Here is a 13,492-nt window from a genome sequence, read left to right on the forward strand (position 1 = left end):
TAGTCGAGTTTCCATTTTAACAAAAATGTCAAAGTGTAGTATTATACTGCTGCTTGATTTCATCTAATGAATGAGTTATCTCGTATGACGTAGCGGGCTAGAGCAGCAGCGTGAAAAAACTTAAAGAAGTGGAATCTTAATAAAAGTGATTGTTGCAAAAAGTGTTGTATAGAAATAGAAAGTGAAAAACATATGTTGTACACCTGTAACAGCATTCAATCAGATTTGAGGAAGTTCCGTAAACTGATCGGTTAAATGTATTCCGACTAATGAAACATTACGGTCAGGTTTCCCCGAGTGGTAAGACATAATTATAGGAACTCAGAACACGCTTGTTAATGAACTCATCTCTTTATTTACATTTAGTATTTACAAATCTTGCATTATTTATAAAACAAGCAAACGGATTATCACTTGGAATTTATTTAAGATAGAACTATTTAAAAAAATTTAATTAATAAAAGCAATATTATGTTCAAAATGTAAAACTATACAATTTTATAAAAGTACCCAAACAAAACATAATCTTATAATGCAATATACCATTTTATCATATTTATTTATATTATATCGAAACTCTTTTTAATACTGAATATCAATCTTTATATCGTTTTAGCTCTGTAATATAAATTTTCTCTGTATACATGTTTGTTTTATCTAGACTTCAACACAATTTCAAAATATTTTACATAATCTTCCTCTGTCTGCGTAATATCACTTAAATATTCATTGATAAATAGATAGATAGACAGACATATATACTGTAACCTTCACCATATTGTTGTTTATCATTGCAATAAAAGTGGGTTGCCCCCACAAAAGAGAAAAAAAATATATATTGCTGAAATTAAGCCTCAATAAATAATATTGTTGAGAAGAGGAACACATTTATACAGTATATAATTATATCCCATTTTCATGCATAAAGCAATAGTATCTGCCTCTGAAGCACCACCAACAAGATATTATTTTTTTAAAATATATCCCATGTATAAGCAATATTATTATCTATCTGCCTCCGACGTCTCCAAGCACCATGAACAAGCATTTTGGAACATCTTCATCCACGGTGACGCTTGTAATGTCTCCCGCCAATCTTGCGGCATCCATGGCCATTGCCACGTCAAAGTTGTACGCTCTGGATGAGGCATGATCGCCAGATGACGGCCATCTGCGGAGCAAATTGCCGCTACGCCATTGGGTGAGCCATTGGGGTTCAACGGGTATTCAGTTGTCACTTCTCCTTTGTCATCGACAAAGCGCACTGGTGCAAGATTTTCAGACAGAACTGTGTCTTTTGTTTCTTTGTTAGAAAACTTCATGTGCCCTAGAGAGAAACAATTTGAGTTGAGTAAATTTAATAACATTTTTAGTTAAATTAAAATATAAGTTTGTACTAAGCATCCATCATTATCAAGAGGTATCAATATCTAACCTTCTCCATGCTGTGTCCAGACACCAAGCACAGAGCCTTCCATTCCTTTCAGCATTAAAGCAGGGCTTTCATTAATCTTTACAGCAACAAAACGAGACTCAAAACGCTCGGAAAGATTATGAGCAAGATGGACTCCTTGCTGAGCTGATGCTGCGTCTAAAAGACAATAACAAATAATTCATAATAAACAGTCTGTCAACAAATGGATATCAAAAAGTAGTTCATATTTTCTTTTTACTTGTCAAAGAGGCATTACATGCTTTACACCGGTGTCCTACTACCACTACACTACTTACTAAATATACCTCATGATACCTTACCTGTAGTAAGCTCCTTGGTGACATCTGGAGCAACCCAGCCTAGCAGGCCCATTAGTTGGCAGCCATTGCATACACCCAGTGAGAAAGTGTCTTTCCTTGCTCTAAATGCATCAAACTGAGCACGCACAGCTGGGTTGAACAAAATAGTTGCTGCCCAACCTAAAATGATTAATAAACATTATTTAAATAAACTAGAATAAATATTTATTTAGGTTACTATCTGTCTAATACTAGTATAATACTTGGTTACTGCTCCCGCATGTATTTTTGCTATGCTACAAAAAGTGCAATCAGAAAAGTATACCTTTTGCAGAACCACAAACGTCTGCAAAACTGAAGCCACCAACAAAAACTACTCCACGGAATTGATCGAGGGTGACTTTCCCGCAAGCTAAATCTTGCATATTGACGTCCCATGTTTCAAAGCCAGCCATGTGTAGTGTTGAACTCATCTCTCGATCTCCATTACTGCCTTCCTCACGGATCACAGCAACCTTTGGTTTCATTCCATCTATGGAAGGCCAATTATGATTATGTATATGGTAACTAATGAGCCAAATTTAACTCGTATTACTTTAACAAATTAAAATTCAGAACAAGATAATCAATATTCCAAAATTGGTTCTAACCTTTAGAGCATCCCTTTTTAACAGAATTCAAATTTGTTGCAACAGGGTCAAAGGTTAATTTAAATGGTGGTGCTGTTCTATTTGCTAAATTGCGTTGCTCCACTTCAACACACTCTGGATTTGCTTGTAGTTTTTCCAGTTGAAAACTAGTCTCTTCCCACACGTCTCTAAGAACAGTCATCTTTTCATTCAAGACTTCTTTCTCATTTACCGAGATGACAACCTATAATTTACATGTAAAATATTCAGATTCATTCTAAAAACCATCATAAATGATAAATGATCGTAAATAAATGTTCAAATATTGCTTCCATTTAAAAAAAACAAAAACTTACCATTGACCCTTGACCTGATCCACTAGAGTGACCAATTAGAGAACAAAGGACATTATTGTCACTGAACTGTCTACAAATGTCCTCACTAGCATTAGCTGTTACTTCTAACACCAGCCCTACTTCTTCAGCAAACAGAATATCAATTGCAGTTACTGAAAATAAATATATAAAGTCTTACAATGTATTATTGCTTACCAGAGGTTCTGGAACTATATGAAAGATTAAAATGACACTTTACAGATCCATTCGAGGCATTTATAGAGATAGCATAATGCTTACCATCAGGTTCGGAAAGTTTGACGTCAATACCACAATTCCCAGAAAACGCCATTTCTAATAATGTTGTTACAATACCGCCATCACTAATATCATGACCAGCTGATATTTTTCTATCTACAAAAGGATACAAAAGACAAAGTTGAATTCATATCTCTAAAGCTCTGTCTACACTATCAAACTTTATGTGATGTGATATGTCCATATATGGACATGATATCATATCACTACCATTTTTGGGAATTTCACTACCCTATTTAGGCGCATCACATTTTTTTGTCAAACTAGTTTGATAGTGTAGACAGCGCTTTATATTATAACTACAAGTAAATGAATTTATTGTAAACGTCTAATTAATAAGTCTATGAAAATGACTACCTTTGATAAGATTTTGCGTTGTGTTGAAAGCCCTTACAAACGTTTCCGGTTCATCGAGATCAGGCGAGGATTGTCCGAGTTGATTATAGCACTGAGCGAGGGCACTACCACCTAACCGGTTATGCCTTTTACCAAATGAAACCCAGAGCAAAGTCCCTGAAATAGAATATGTAAAGTCTTGTTTATAAATATATTATATTTTTTGTTTGTTTAGGTAGTTAATTTAATTGTACCTAACAAAATGTGCAATGTTATATTCACTTTACCTTTACTGTCTGGACATTTAAGGTCAGGGGTCACAGTTGCAGTAATATCTGGGCATGCCACATACACAGACACAACCAATGCACCTAAAAAATTGTAATTGATATTTCATTATTAGTAAGTAAATGGAGTAAAGAAGTGTATTAGTGTATTCAAGCTTAACTTATTAAAATAATTCACAATATTGTACATCAGACTCTATACTAGTTATTAACAAGCATGAAATGTCTAACCTGGAGCTTTGATCGTTTCAGAGCCTATCCTGGCAGCCATACTCAAAGAGTCCTTCCCACCATCCACAGCAACACCCAACTTGCCCATCACCTCGCACATAGCCTCGCATGCATCATACAATGCAGCACCCTCACCAGGAAGCTTCGCTGGCCACATCCAGTTACCGCTACATTTGACATCTTTAAGATCGGAGACCCTAGCAAACACAAGATTGGTAAGGGCTTCTCCTACAGACATCCTGGCACCACAGCCAGGATCGACTAACCCTTTAATAGGCTGCTCTCCAATGGCTGTAGCTGAGCCTACAGTTTCAAAGTGGGAGAGTGCGATAACAGCAACATCAGCGAGTGGTGTGTGCAGGGGGCCTACACATTGCTGCTGGGCTATCAGGCCCGTGACAGCACGATCAACCTAACAGAAACAATATATCCTGGTTATACACTTTCCATATTCCTTCACACAAATAAATTATGCAATATTAAAGATAAACAGATCTTTACCTTATTAGTCAAAAATCTTTTACTGGCTACTGAAGGTAGACGCAGAACACGGTCGAGTGCACATCGGACAGTCAACCCATCAGGTAGTGTTAACTGCTTAAGTTTTGGTTTACATCGATCATACTTGAAAACCTGAGAGAAAAAAAAATATAATTCTATATAATTTTACAGACAGAAAGAGACACTATTATTATAACACATAATTATTTTCAATGGTTATTTATGATGAAATCTGTGAGATTGAGAAAAGGTGACCTCAGCTGAGATTTGAACCTGGAATCTTCTGCTTGATATGCAGACATACTACCATTACACCACTGATGCATTCATGGTATGGTTCAAACTTATTACCGACACTACTCTACTATCAAGTCTCCATCATACCTTTTGCGGCATCTTCCCAAGAACCCATTCAAGTTGGAGATCAACTGGATAAGTAAGTGCTGTTCTTTTTATGCTTGGAGGTTCTGCATCACCCTTACCAGCTTCCACTTTCTTTTCCACCTCAAGACGAATCTGAAACAAAACAAAATATTTTTGTATTGCAAAACTCTTATGCACTCTATCTGTGCATGAAAAGGCATTCTTCAAAATTAGTAACACTGTAGTATTTAAATGCGTTTTTTCATACTTATCCCACAGTAAGCACAAACTTGCCAATTACAGGATGGATAAAATATTTTATAGTTTATCGTGCTTATAAACTAAGTTTTATTTCAGGCTTAGGGAGTGAAGTTGAAAGAGTCGTGAGTTACAACCCTTGACCTTGATTGAACCCTTGACCTTGGAATTGGAAGGCAAGCATGTTAAACCACCAAGCAACAGCTCCACTAAAAAAATTTAGAATAAAGTAGGTAAAAAAAATCATCCAAATATTACCTTCCCATCACCTGTAATGTCACCAACAAAAACAGCTGGACATTTCTCTCTGTCACAAATATCTTGAAGTTTTTCTTGATCCTCAGATCGTATTAGTATGGCATTGGACTCCTGGTATTCTGCACCCCATAGTTCTAAGGTGTTGATGGTTGGATCACCTAGTTGGAATTCCTTAGCTTTTATTAGAGCACCTGCAGGTTCACATATCTCCTTTAAAACATTACCTGTACACAAAAAAATGATTTAATTGGTCAGATGTTAGCCATAGTTTGACATAAAAATAAGTACATTTGTCTGACAAAGTGTCCCCTTAATAGGGATGTCCCAAATGAGGGGTGCTACTGTACTTAGTAAAATAATAAAAATAAGCACATTGCATGCAAACTCACCATTGCCTCCAGCTCCTTGATCATGTATACTACATATAGGGTTTGTATCAACCATCTCAATGCACGCCCTTATAACTCGGTTTAGTTTCTGTTCCATCTCCGCATCACCGCGCTGCACGGCTTCGAAGTCCAGTTTTTCTGTATTGTCACCTTGAACTTGAATGGAAGATGCAGCGCCCCCACCGACTCCGATGCGATAGATTGGTCCACCAAGTTTTACAATTTTCATTCCTGCATGGTAAAAAATTATTCATCAGTCAATAATTAGTTTTCAATGGAGAAATAAAAACAAAATATTTTATCAGGTTACTATAATATTATTTTATATGACAGACATATAATATCTATGTGGAGACAACAATAATAAGAAGTACAGTATTTTTTATGGTGTTGTATTTAGTTTGTTTAACAAACCTTTTTCTGCTTCGTCTTTAGTCGCATGCATACTCTCAAGCATCCCAATACCCCCGCTGAACATAATGGGCTTGACCCACTCTCTTCTGTCGCTCTCAGTAAGCATCATGCCAAATGAACGAGAGAAACCGGTTAGAACGGGTTCACCAAACTTGTTGCCGTAGTCAGATGCACCGTTGCTGGCCTCTACAGCAACCGACAGAGCAGGCGCCATGTTGCTAGGATAAACCATATTTTTGTCCTCCCATGGAAGGTCATACCCTGTTTAAACAAATGTTCAATCAATGATAATAAATAATTAATTACACTGAATATATAACATTTATAAAAAGCAAAATTATGTAATTAAGCAAGCAATTATGCCTGTTCACTGCATGCGTTACTTAATATCTTTCATCCCATACTCTATTTATACATATAAGTGCCAGTAAATGAATATCTTTTAATTGTTGTTACTTTGCAAATCTTTGATAAGGTTTATCCTTTATATTTGTATATTTGTTATGTTTTATTTTCTGTTATATTTGTATTTATTTTGATTTTTGAGCGAGTAAAGTCTGACATCAATTTTCATAAGGACTACAAAATCTAATTTTTAGATTTATATAATTTACCTGGAATGTTCAAATTTCCAAAACAGTAGCCTGCAGTGCCAGCCACTACATGTGCCCCCTTCCCTGCAGCCTGAACATCACGTATCCTACCCCCAGTACCAGTTGTAGCCCCTGGGAAAGGTGCAACCCCAGTTGGAAAGTTATGGGTCTCTGCTGTGAAGATGATATGCCTGAGTGGTTCAGATTCCTCCATCACACTTGCTGACCCGGGATTGGCTGGTTTGAGAACTTTGACCTTATGGCCTTTGATTGCACTGAAAATCAAGTAAAGTCATCAAAGTGAGAAAAAACAGTATAGGTTCATTGACAACATTTAAAGCTCTGTCTGTCCCCAAATATGGTAGTGATATGACATCATCATATCCATATATGGGCACATCACATTTTTTTACATAAAAGTTGATAGTGTAGACAGAGCTTTAGGCAATACTTTGTGGTTCAACAAAATGTGAATAAATATCATTTACGATGGAAATTATGCCTGTAGTATTTTATGGGCTATTTCATGACACCCTCTAGAACTAATAATTTCAGGTATAATGCCTAATTCTGTCCAGCACAACAAGATTTATACAAGAGTCATAGACACCATTCCAGTGAACTATATCGTGATTCGATTCGGAAAATATGGATATAAATATAAAAGCCACGTAAAATGTTAAGATACCTGCTGTTATCCGAGAATTTAATGACGTTGTTATCATTGCTGGTAGCTTGCGTTGACATCACCATCTTGAATAAAGAATGATCTTTTTCTTCTCCATCGATTACCATCTTACCCTTAAAAAACCAATGACGACTATGCTCACTAGAAAGAAGACAGAAAGCAAGAAAAAACCATTTGTGGGAATATTTTCAGGAATTTCTAAATACAGTAATGAAAGCTGAGAAATGTTGCATAGATGAAAAGAATTTAAGTAAAGAATGGTCTATGTCTTAGGATTATCCATGGTTACAAATACTATTTTACTTTATTTTAGGCTAGAAGGCAAATAGACAATGCCACAATTGTTTTTCACCTGTTTTTTTTTTCAGGTATATATTGAGGCAGATGGTATCTTTGTTCTTTTTGACTGTTTTACTTCATTTACTTTATTTTTACCTCATTTTGATTTAGCTATTTAGCATATTCTATTTATATCTCTATCCAATCACTGATAAACTCACAGCATTGCAATATTGTATTTTCAATAATTTAGGTTTGTATTAAATAAAGATATTACTTTTACAAGACAGTAAAGAATGTAAATAAATATTCATGACCATCATTCACAGATGGTAAAACTTCATGCGACTAAAACTAAAGTGCTTTGTACCTGTTAGACTGAGCCAAGTCAAAGAGTTCAACACTTGTTGGATTCCGTTTAACCTTTTCAATAAACATGTTGGTGTAAAAGTCTATGTCCCACGTATCAAAGGCAAGTCCTGCAGTAAGAATAATACAAAATGTTTATAATGCAATATTAATAATAGAAATCTTCATCAACCATTTATTGGTCATGATAAGCTTTGGTTTATAAATTCAATAACAATGAATTCTTAAATGAACAATGTATCCACAGACCGATTAAATAATTACTGTACAGTAATATTAACTGGTTACTAGAACACACTTAAAAGAATATGAAATCATGTTGGATGTTAAGCTAAATGTAATGTTAAAGACCTATTCCCTACAATTTTTGCCTTGTCTTTTCTGTTTTATGGTAAATTATGATAAAAAGAAAGAAACAATACACATGCACAATGCATGTTATGATTTATAGAAAGTCTCTAAATGATTAGAATCAATTTATTTTTCAAATTTTTAACAGTTTTAAAGACGAAAAAGTTATCGCATACATATTTATTTTTACATTAAATGTAGTTTGTGACCTATAATTAGATCTAAAAACGTAGGAAATGGGACTTTAATCATAATATAATGATATACAGTATCAACACAAAGTTACCTATATTAATTTTAAAGTTAAGTTAATAATAGAAAAAACTGAAATAGAATTAAAAAACACAGGAGTTTAACACAGTTCAAAGTTCATCTATACTTGGGGAACATGATTGAGAGTACTACAATCACCTAATTCTTTGTTTGCCTTTTCCAGAGCAACTTTCCCTTCACCTATAACATCAATTTCAAAGACTTCTTCTGGTTTAGCTTTAATTTCAAAGCTGCTGATTGGTTCGTGGTAGTGACATTCCGTCATACGATCGTGAAGTACGGCTACCAGTAGCTTCTCTTCCTCGGGGCTGATAGACGCAGCAATGCCATGATCGTCGGCTACGTTTATAAGATAGCGAATAGAACGCTCAATACGAGTCACATGGTTGATTCCAGCCGATTGGCAGATTGAGACAGCATTTGTTGACCAGGCCGTAGAGAAGTTCAACCTGTGTGTATAAAAATTAAACTTATTATATCATATACAGTAGATAGTGTAATGTAATGCCCATGATATTAAATATACAGTCAACATATTCTGCCATGCATGTTTATGCCCACCTTTCTTAATTTATGCCTATTACCTTGTTGAACAACAAAAATTATGACTTTTACTTTTTCAGATATTACCTACCGAATAACAAAACATACAGTATTATTTATTAATACTTATTCTCAACTGAAACCGACACTAACACTGTACGACTAGACAAGAAGGGTAATTTGTTAATTAAAAAACATTTTCTGACCTAGGCCCAATTTCAATCAGAAGTCCATCAGGTTCTTGATCATCTTCAACTATGATTGACTTGGTCAGCAGGCTAAATTCTTCAAAAGGGGTACCTAAGATCCATTGTATTTTCTTCTGTTCTTCACCACTGAGGCAATCTATGAAAATAATACACAGTTTAATTGACATTTTCAAAATAATATTAGTTTGGCAAAACAATTTATTAAAATTTAAATTAGAAAGGAAGAGTACCTACCTCCGTTTACTTCCACATTAAAACAAATTTCCGTTTTTAAATCTTGCAATTTAGAATTTTCCAACTGCTTTGCTAATTTCTTCCACAAAACATTTGAAGCCCCTGGGAGTAATGCCGGACTTTTATAAAACCGAGTAATGATAGTCATATTCTTTAAAAAAATAAATTATTAAATATTAGATCTATATTATTTTATATATTATTATTTATTATTATTGATGTTTACACTAAAAAAGTATAACTATAAAGTATATGACTTATAATAATAATAATAATAAGCTTTATTTAATCACGGATACTTAACTTCAACTGAAAGTTGTTTTTCAGTAAGACCGTGTTTAAAGGAAAACACCAACAAAAATAAATGTAAAAAGACCTTAATTACTATCAAAAGAGAAAAAAAAAAAAAAAAACAATTACAATGAAATAAAATGAAACAAGGGTACACTTACTAACTATAAAATTAAATAATACACTACAGTACATTTAAATAAAGCTACATGAAATTAGCAGTTAACAGTTTCTTAAAAAGAGAGACAGTGTTCACATTTTTAATATCTTCATTTAGCTCATTCCAAACAATTACAATGAAATAAAATAAAACAAGCGTACACTTACTAACTATAAAATTAAATAATACACTACATTTAAATAAAGCTACATGAAATTAGCAGTTAACAGTTTCTTAAAAAGAGAGACACTGTTCACATTTTTAATATCTTCATTTAGCTCATTCCTAACCTTGGCACCTCTATATGATAAGCTACGTTTTTGGTTTTGGTACTATTAAATTTGGCTTAGTTCTAATATTATAGTAATTGTTTTTGATATTGAATTTATTTTTATTAAATATGGAGGTGCAAGGTTGTTCATAATCTTAAACATAACAATAGCTTCATTTACATATAATATTTCATCTAAGTTCATCCAATTTAGACTTTGTAGAGCTTGAGTACTAGAGTGATCTGTAATTCGCGTAGCTTCAGAGTCGATGTGGCAAGGTTAGATGGTGGTTGTTGTACGGTATCACCAAGCACATCAAACGTGTTACTTGAGATTGTGCTAATGCCATTTTATTTACAGTATAGAATAGGTTTAGATACAAACTTTTTGGGTATTGCTTTTTTTGTTGTTTGCGCTGTGAAATCAATAATTTTCCCAAAAATTGAAGTTTTTCACCCAAAAAAAAGGAAACTTAAAGGAATTTCAAATTTGTTTTCCCATAAATTGTCTCCTTATATAGTTCTAGTTGTTATCTAATCAATATTAATTGATTTAAAGGAGGTTTGCGCAGCTTTTTTTTTAGGTTTGCGCTGTGAAATCAGTAATTTTCCCAAAAATTGAAGTTTTTTACCCAAAAAAAGGCAAACTTAAAGGAATTTTAAATTTTTTCCCCATAAATTGTCTCCCTATATAGGTCTAGTTGTGTTTTAATCAATATTAATTGATTTAAAGGAGGTTTGCGCAGCTTTTTTTGGAGGTTTGCGCTGTGAAATCAGTAATTTTCCCAAAAATTGAAGTTTTTCACCCAAAAAAAGTCAAACTTAAAGGAATTTTATATTTTTTCCTCATAAATTGTCTCCCTATACAGGTCTAGTTGTGTTTTAATCAATATTAATTTTTTTGTTGTTTGCGCAGTGTTTGCGCAGTTTAGCAATTACCCAACTTTTTAGGTAGTTCAAATCCAGGTTCACTTGCAATATTCTGTAAACTAAGAATTTGTTGCTCAAGAGACCAGTTTCTTTCACTCATTTCTTTAAAAGCTTTACTAAGGTGAACAAAATTTGAATGGATTTCTTGAATTAGTGTAGCTGTTGTTTTAATTCAGAAACTTTCTCATCAGTTTGCTTTATTTTCAGCTTTAGTGATGGGATCTGGTCCCATTATTTAGGTGTTTGAGTTGAACAATCAATTGCTTTCACAAACTCAGAGGATTTACAATTCTGACTGTAATCGTTGAGTGTTATTTCTTCAATTAACGGCGCTGTTCCAATATTTAGCTCGTCTTTTTTTATTTCCTTTCATAATCATAGCTTAATTTTCTGAATAGATCAATATTATCAGGAGTCGATGTTTCAAATGCAAGCCTATCAAAATGACTTCTAAGTTCATCATATGCAAAGCCATAAAAGCTAGAGTTTGTTATATCTAGAATGCTTGGAGCTTTTATATGACCATAGCTAGGCCACTGGTTTTCCATTGTTAGCTTTGTTTGAAATTGGGCGGAAAAAGCTTGTGTACTTACTTGAACAATAGAAAGCTGGTGCATCAATTGTTCTTGCTTGAGCCTAAGATCCTCAACATGAAAAAACACTTAATATCCTGCTTATAATATTGACTTTGACAATAAAAATTACATCTCCATGTTGAGAAAACAACAGTTTAGACAATTTATCAGTCACTAGGTGGTAGAAAGTTGAAAACTATTTTATGGAGAAGATTTTTCAATAGCTTTTTTCAAGAGCTTCTTGGCTTGGCTAAGTCGAAACTGGTTTTAATTAATTAATTTTATCCTAAAAAAGTACAAGATTGCCCATATATTATTAGGCTATCTAGGACCAGGTTCTTTCTATGAATATAGGCTAGGCTATATTTATATGTAACTCGGCGTTTACGCCAAAAAAACATGAGCCTGGTTTTTATTTAGTAGGCCTGGCCTAGTCGACAACATCATTCCCGCACTTTCATCGTTCATTTTATAAGTTGTCCGTCCTAAATAAGGGCCTAGCTAGGCTTACCTAGCCCATTAAGCCTAGCCTAAATTGTAGTCATCAGAAAGAGCACTAATAAAAAAAACAGATGCACAATAAGTAATCACAAACTCAGAGGATTTACAATTCCGACTGTAATCGTTGAGTGTTATTTCTTCAATTAACGGCGCTGTTTCAATATTTAGCTCGTCTTTTTTTATTTCCTTTCATAATCATAGCTTAATTTTCTGAATAGATCAATATTATCAGGAGTCGATGTTTCAAATGCAAGCCTATCAAAATGACTTCTAAGTTCATCATATGCAAAGCCATAAAAGCTAGAGTTTGTTATATCTAGAATGCTTGGAGCTTTTATATGACCATAGCTAGGCCACTGGTTTTCCATTGTTAGCTTTGTTTGAAATTTGGCGGAAAAAGCTTGTGTACTTACTTGAACAATAGAAAGCTGGTGTATCAATTGTTCTTGCTTGAGCCTAAGATCCTCAACATGAAAAAAACACTTAATATCCCGCTTATAATATTGACTTTGACAATAAAAATTACATCTCCATGTTGAGAAAACAACAGTTTAGACAATTTATCAGTCACTAGGTGGTAGAAAGTTGAAAACTAATTTATAGAGAAGATTTTTCAATAGCTTTTTTCAAGAGCTTCTTGGCTTGGCTAAGACTGTCGAAACTGGTTTTAATTAATTAATTTTATCCTAAAAAAGTACAAGATTGCCCATATATTATAGGCTATCTAGGACCAGGTTCTTTCTATAAATATATGCTAGGCTATATTTATATGTAACTCGGCGTTTACGTCAAAAAAACATGAGCCTGGTTTTTATTTAGTAGGCCTAGCCTAGTCGACAACATCATTCCCGCACTTCCATCGTTCATTTTATAAGTAGTCCGTTCTAAATAAAAGGGCCTACCCTAGGCCTAGCTAGCTAGGCTTACCTGCCCATTAGGCCTAGCCTAAATTGTAGTCATCAGAAAGAGCACTAATCAAAAAACAGATACACAACAAGTAATCAATGATATATCAATAATTTAACACACAAACAGAAAATGAAACCAACTTACAGTATGTTTAGAACGGGGCTAAGCTTGCAAACAAATACTGTGTAGGCCTACTACTCTCTCCGCGAGCGTAAACATTATTTAATCCACATGTGTTCGGTCATAGAGAAAAGTTTACTTTC

General features: G+C 34.0%; 1 protein-coding gene across 1 annotated transcript; it reads right to left on the reverse strand.

Moving 5' to 3' along the window:
- Positions 1 to 714: 714 nt before the first annotated feature.
- Positions 715 to 9,773, reverse strand: LOC140055725 (phosphoribosylformylglycinamidine synthase-like). Its single transcript, XM_072101105.1, has 21 exons — positions 9,593 to 9,773; positions 9,356 to 9,494; positions 8,745 to 9,055; positions 7,984 to 8,092; positions 7,335 to 7,475; positions 6,668 to 6,921; positions 6,054 to 6,314; positions 5,640 to 5,870; positions 5,251 to 5,474; positions 4,756 to 4,887; positions 4,372 to 4,503; positions 3,871 to 4,282; positions 3,640 to 3,723; positions 3,374 to 3,529; positions 2,999 to 3,112; positions 2,720 to 2,871; positions 2,385 to 2,607; positions 2,060 to 2,266; positions 1,756 to 1,914; positions 1,436 to 1,591; positions 715 to 1,327 (listed from the first exon to the last, which is right to left on the reverse strand). Exons 1-21 carry the CDS (start codon positions 9,738 to 9,740, stop codon positions 1,005 to 1,007), a joined length of 4,068 nt encoding a protein of 1,355 aa, XP_071957206.1. The 5' UTR covers positions 9,741 to 9,773; the 3' UTR covers positions 715 to 1,004.
- Positions 9,774 to 13,492: the final 3,719 nt, after the last annotated feature.

This window comes from Antedon mediterranea, chromosome 7 (assembly GCF_964355755.1).
Source record: "Antedon mediterranea chromosome 7, ecAntMedi1.1, whole genome shotgun sequence".
In the NCBI taxonomy this organism is placed as follows: domain Eukaryota; kingdom Metazoa; phylum Echinodermata; class Crinoidea; order Comatulida; family Antedonidae; genus Antedon; species Antedon mediterranea.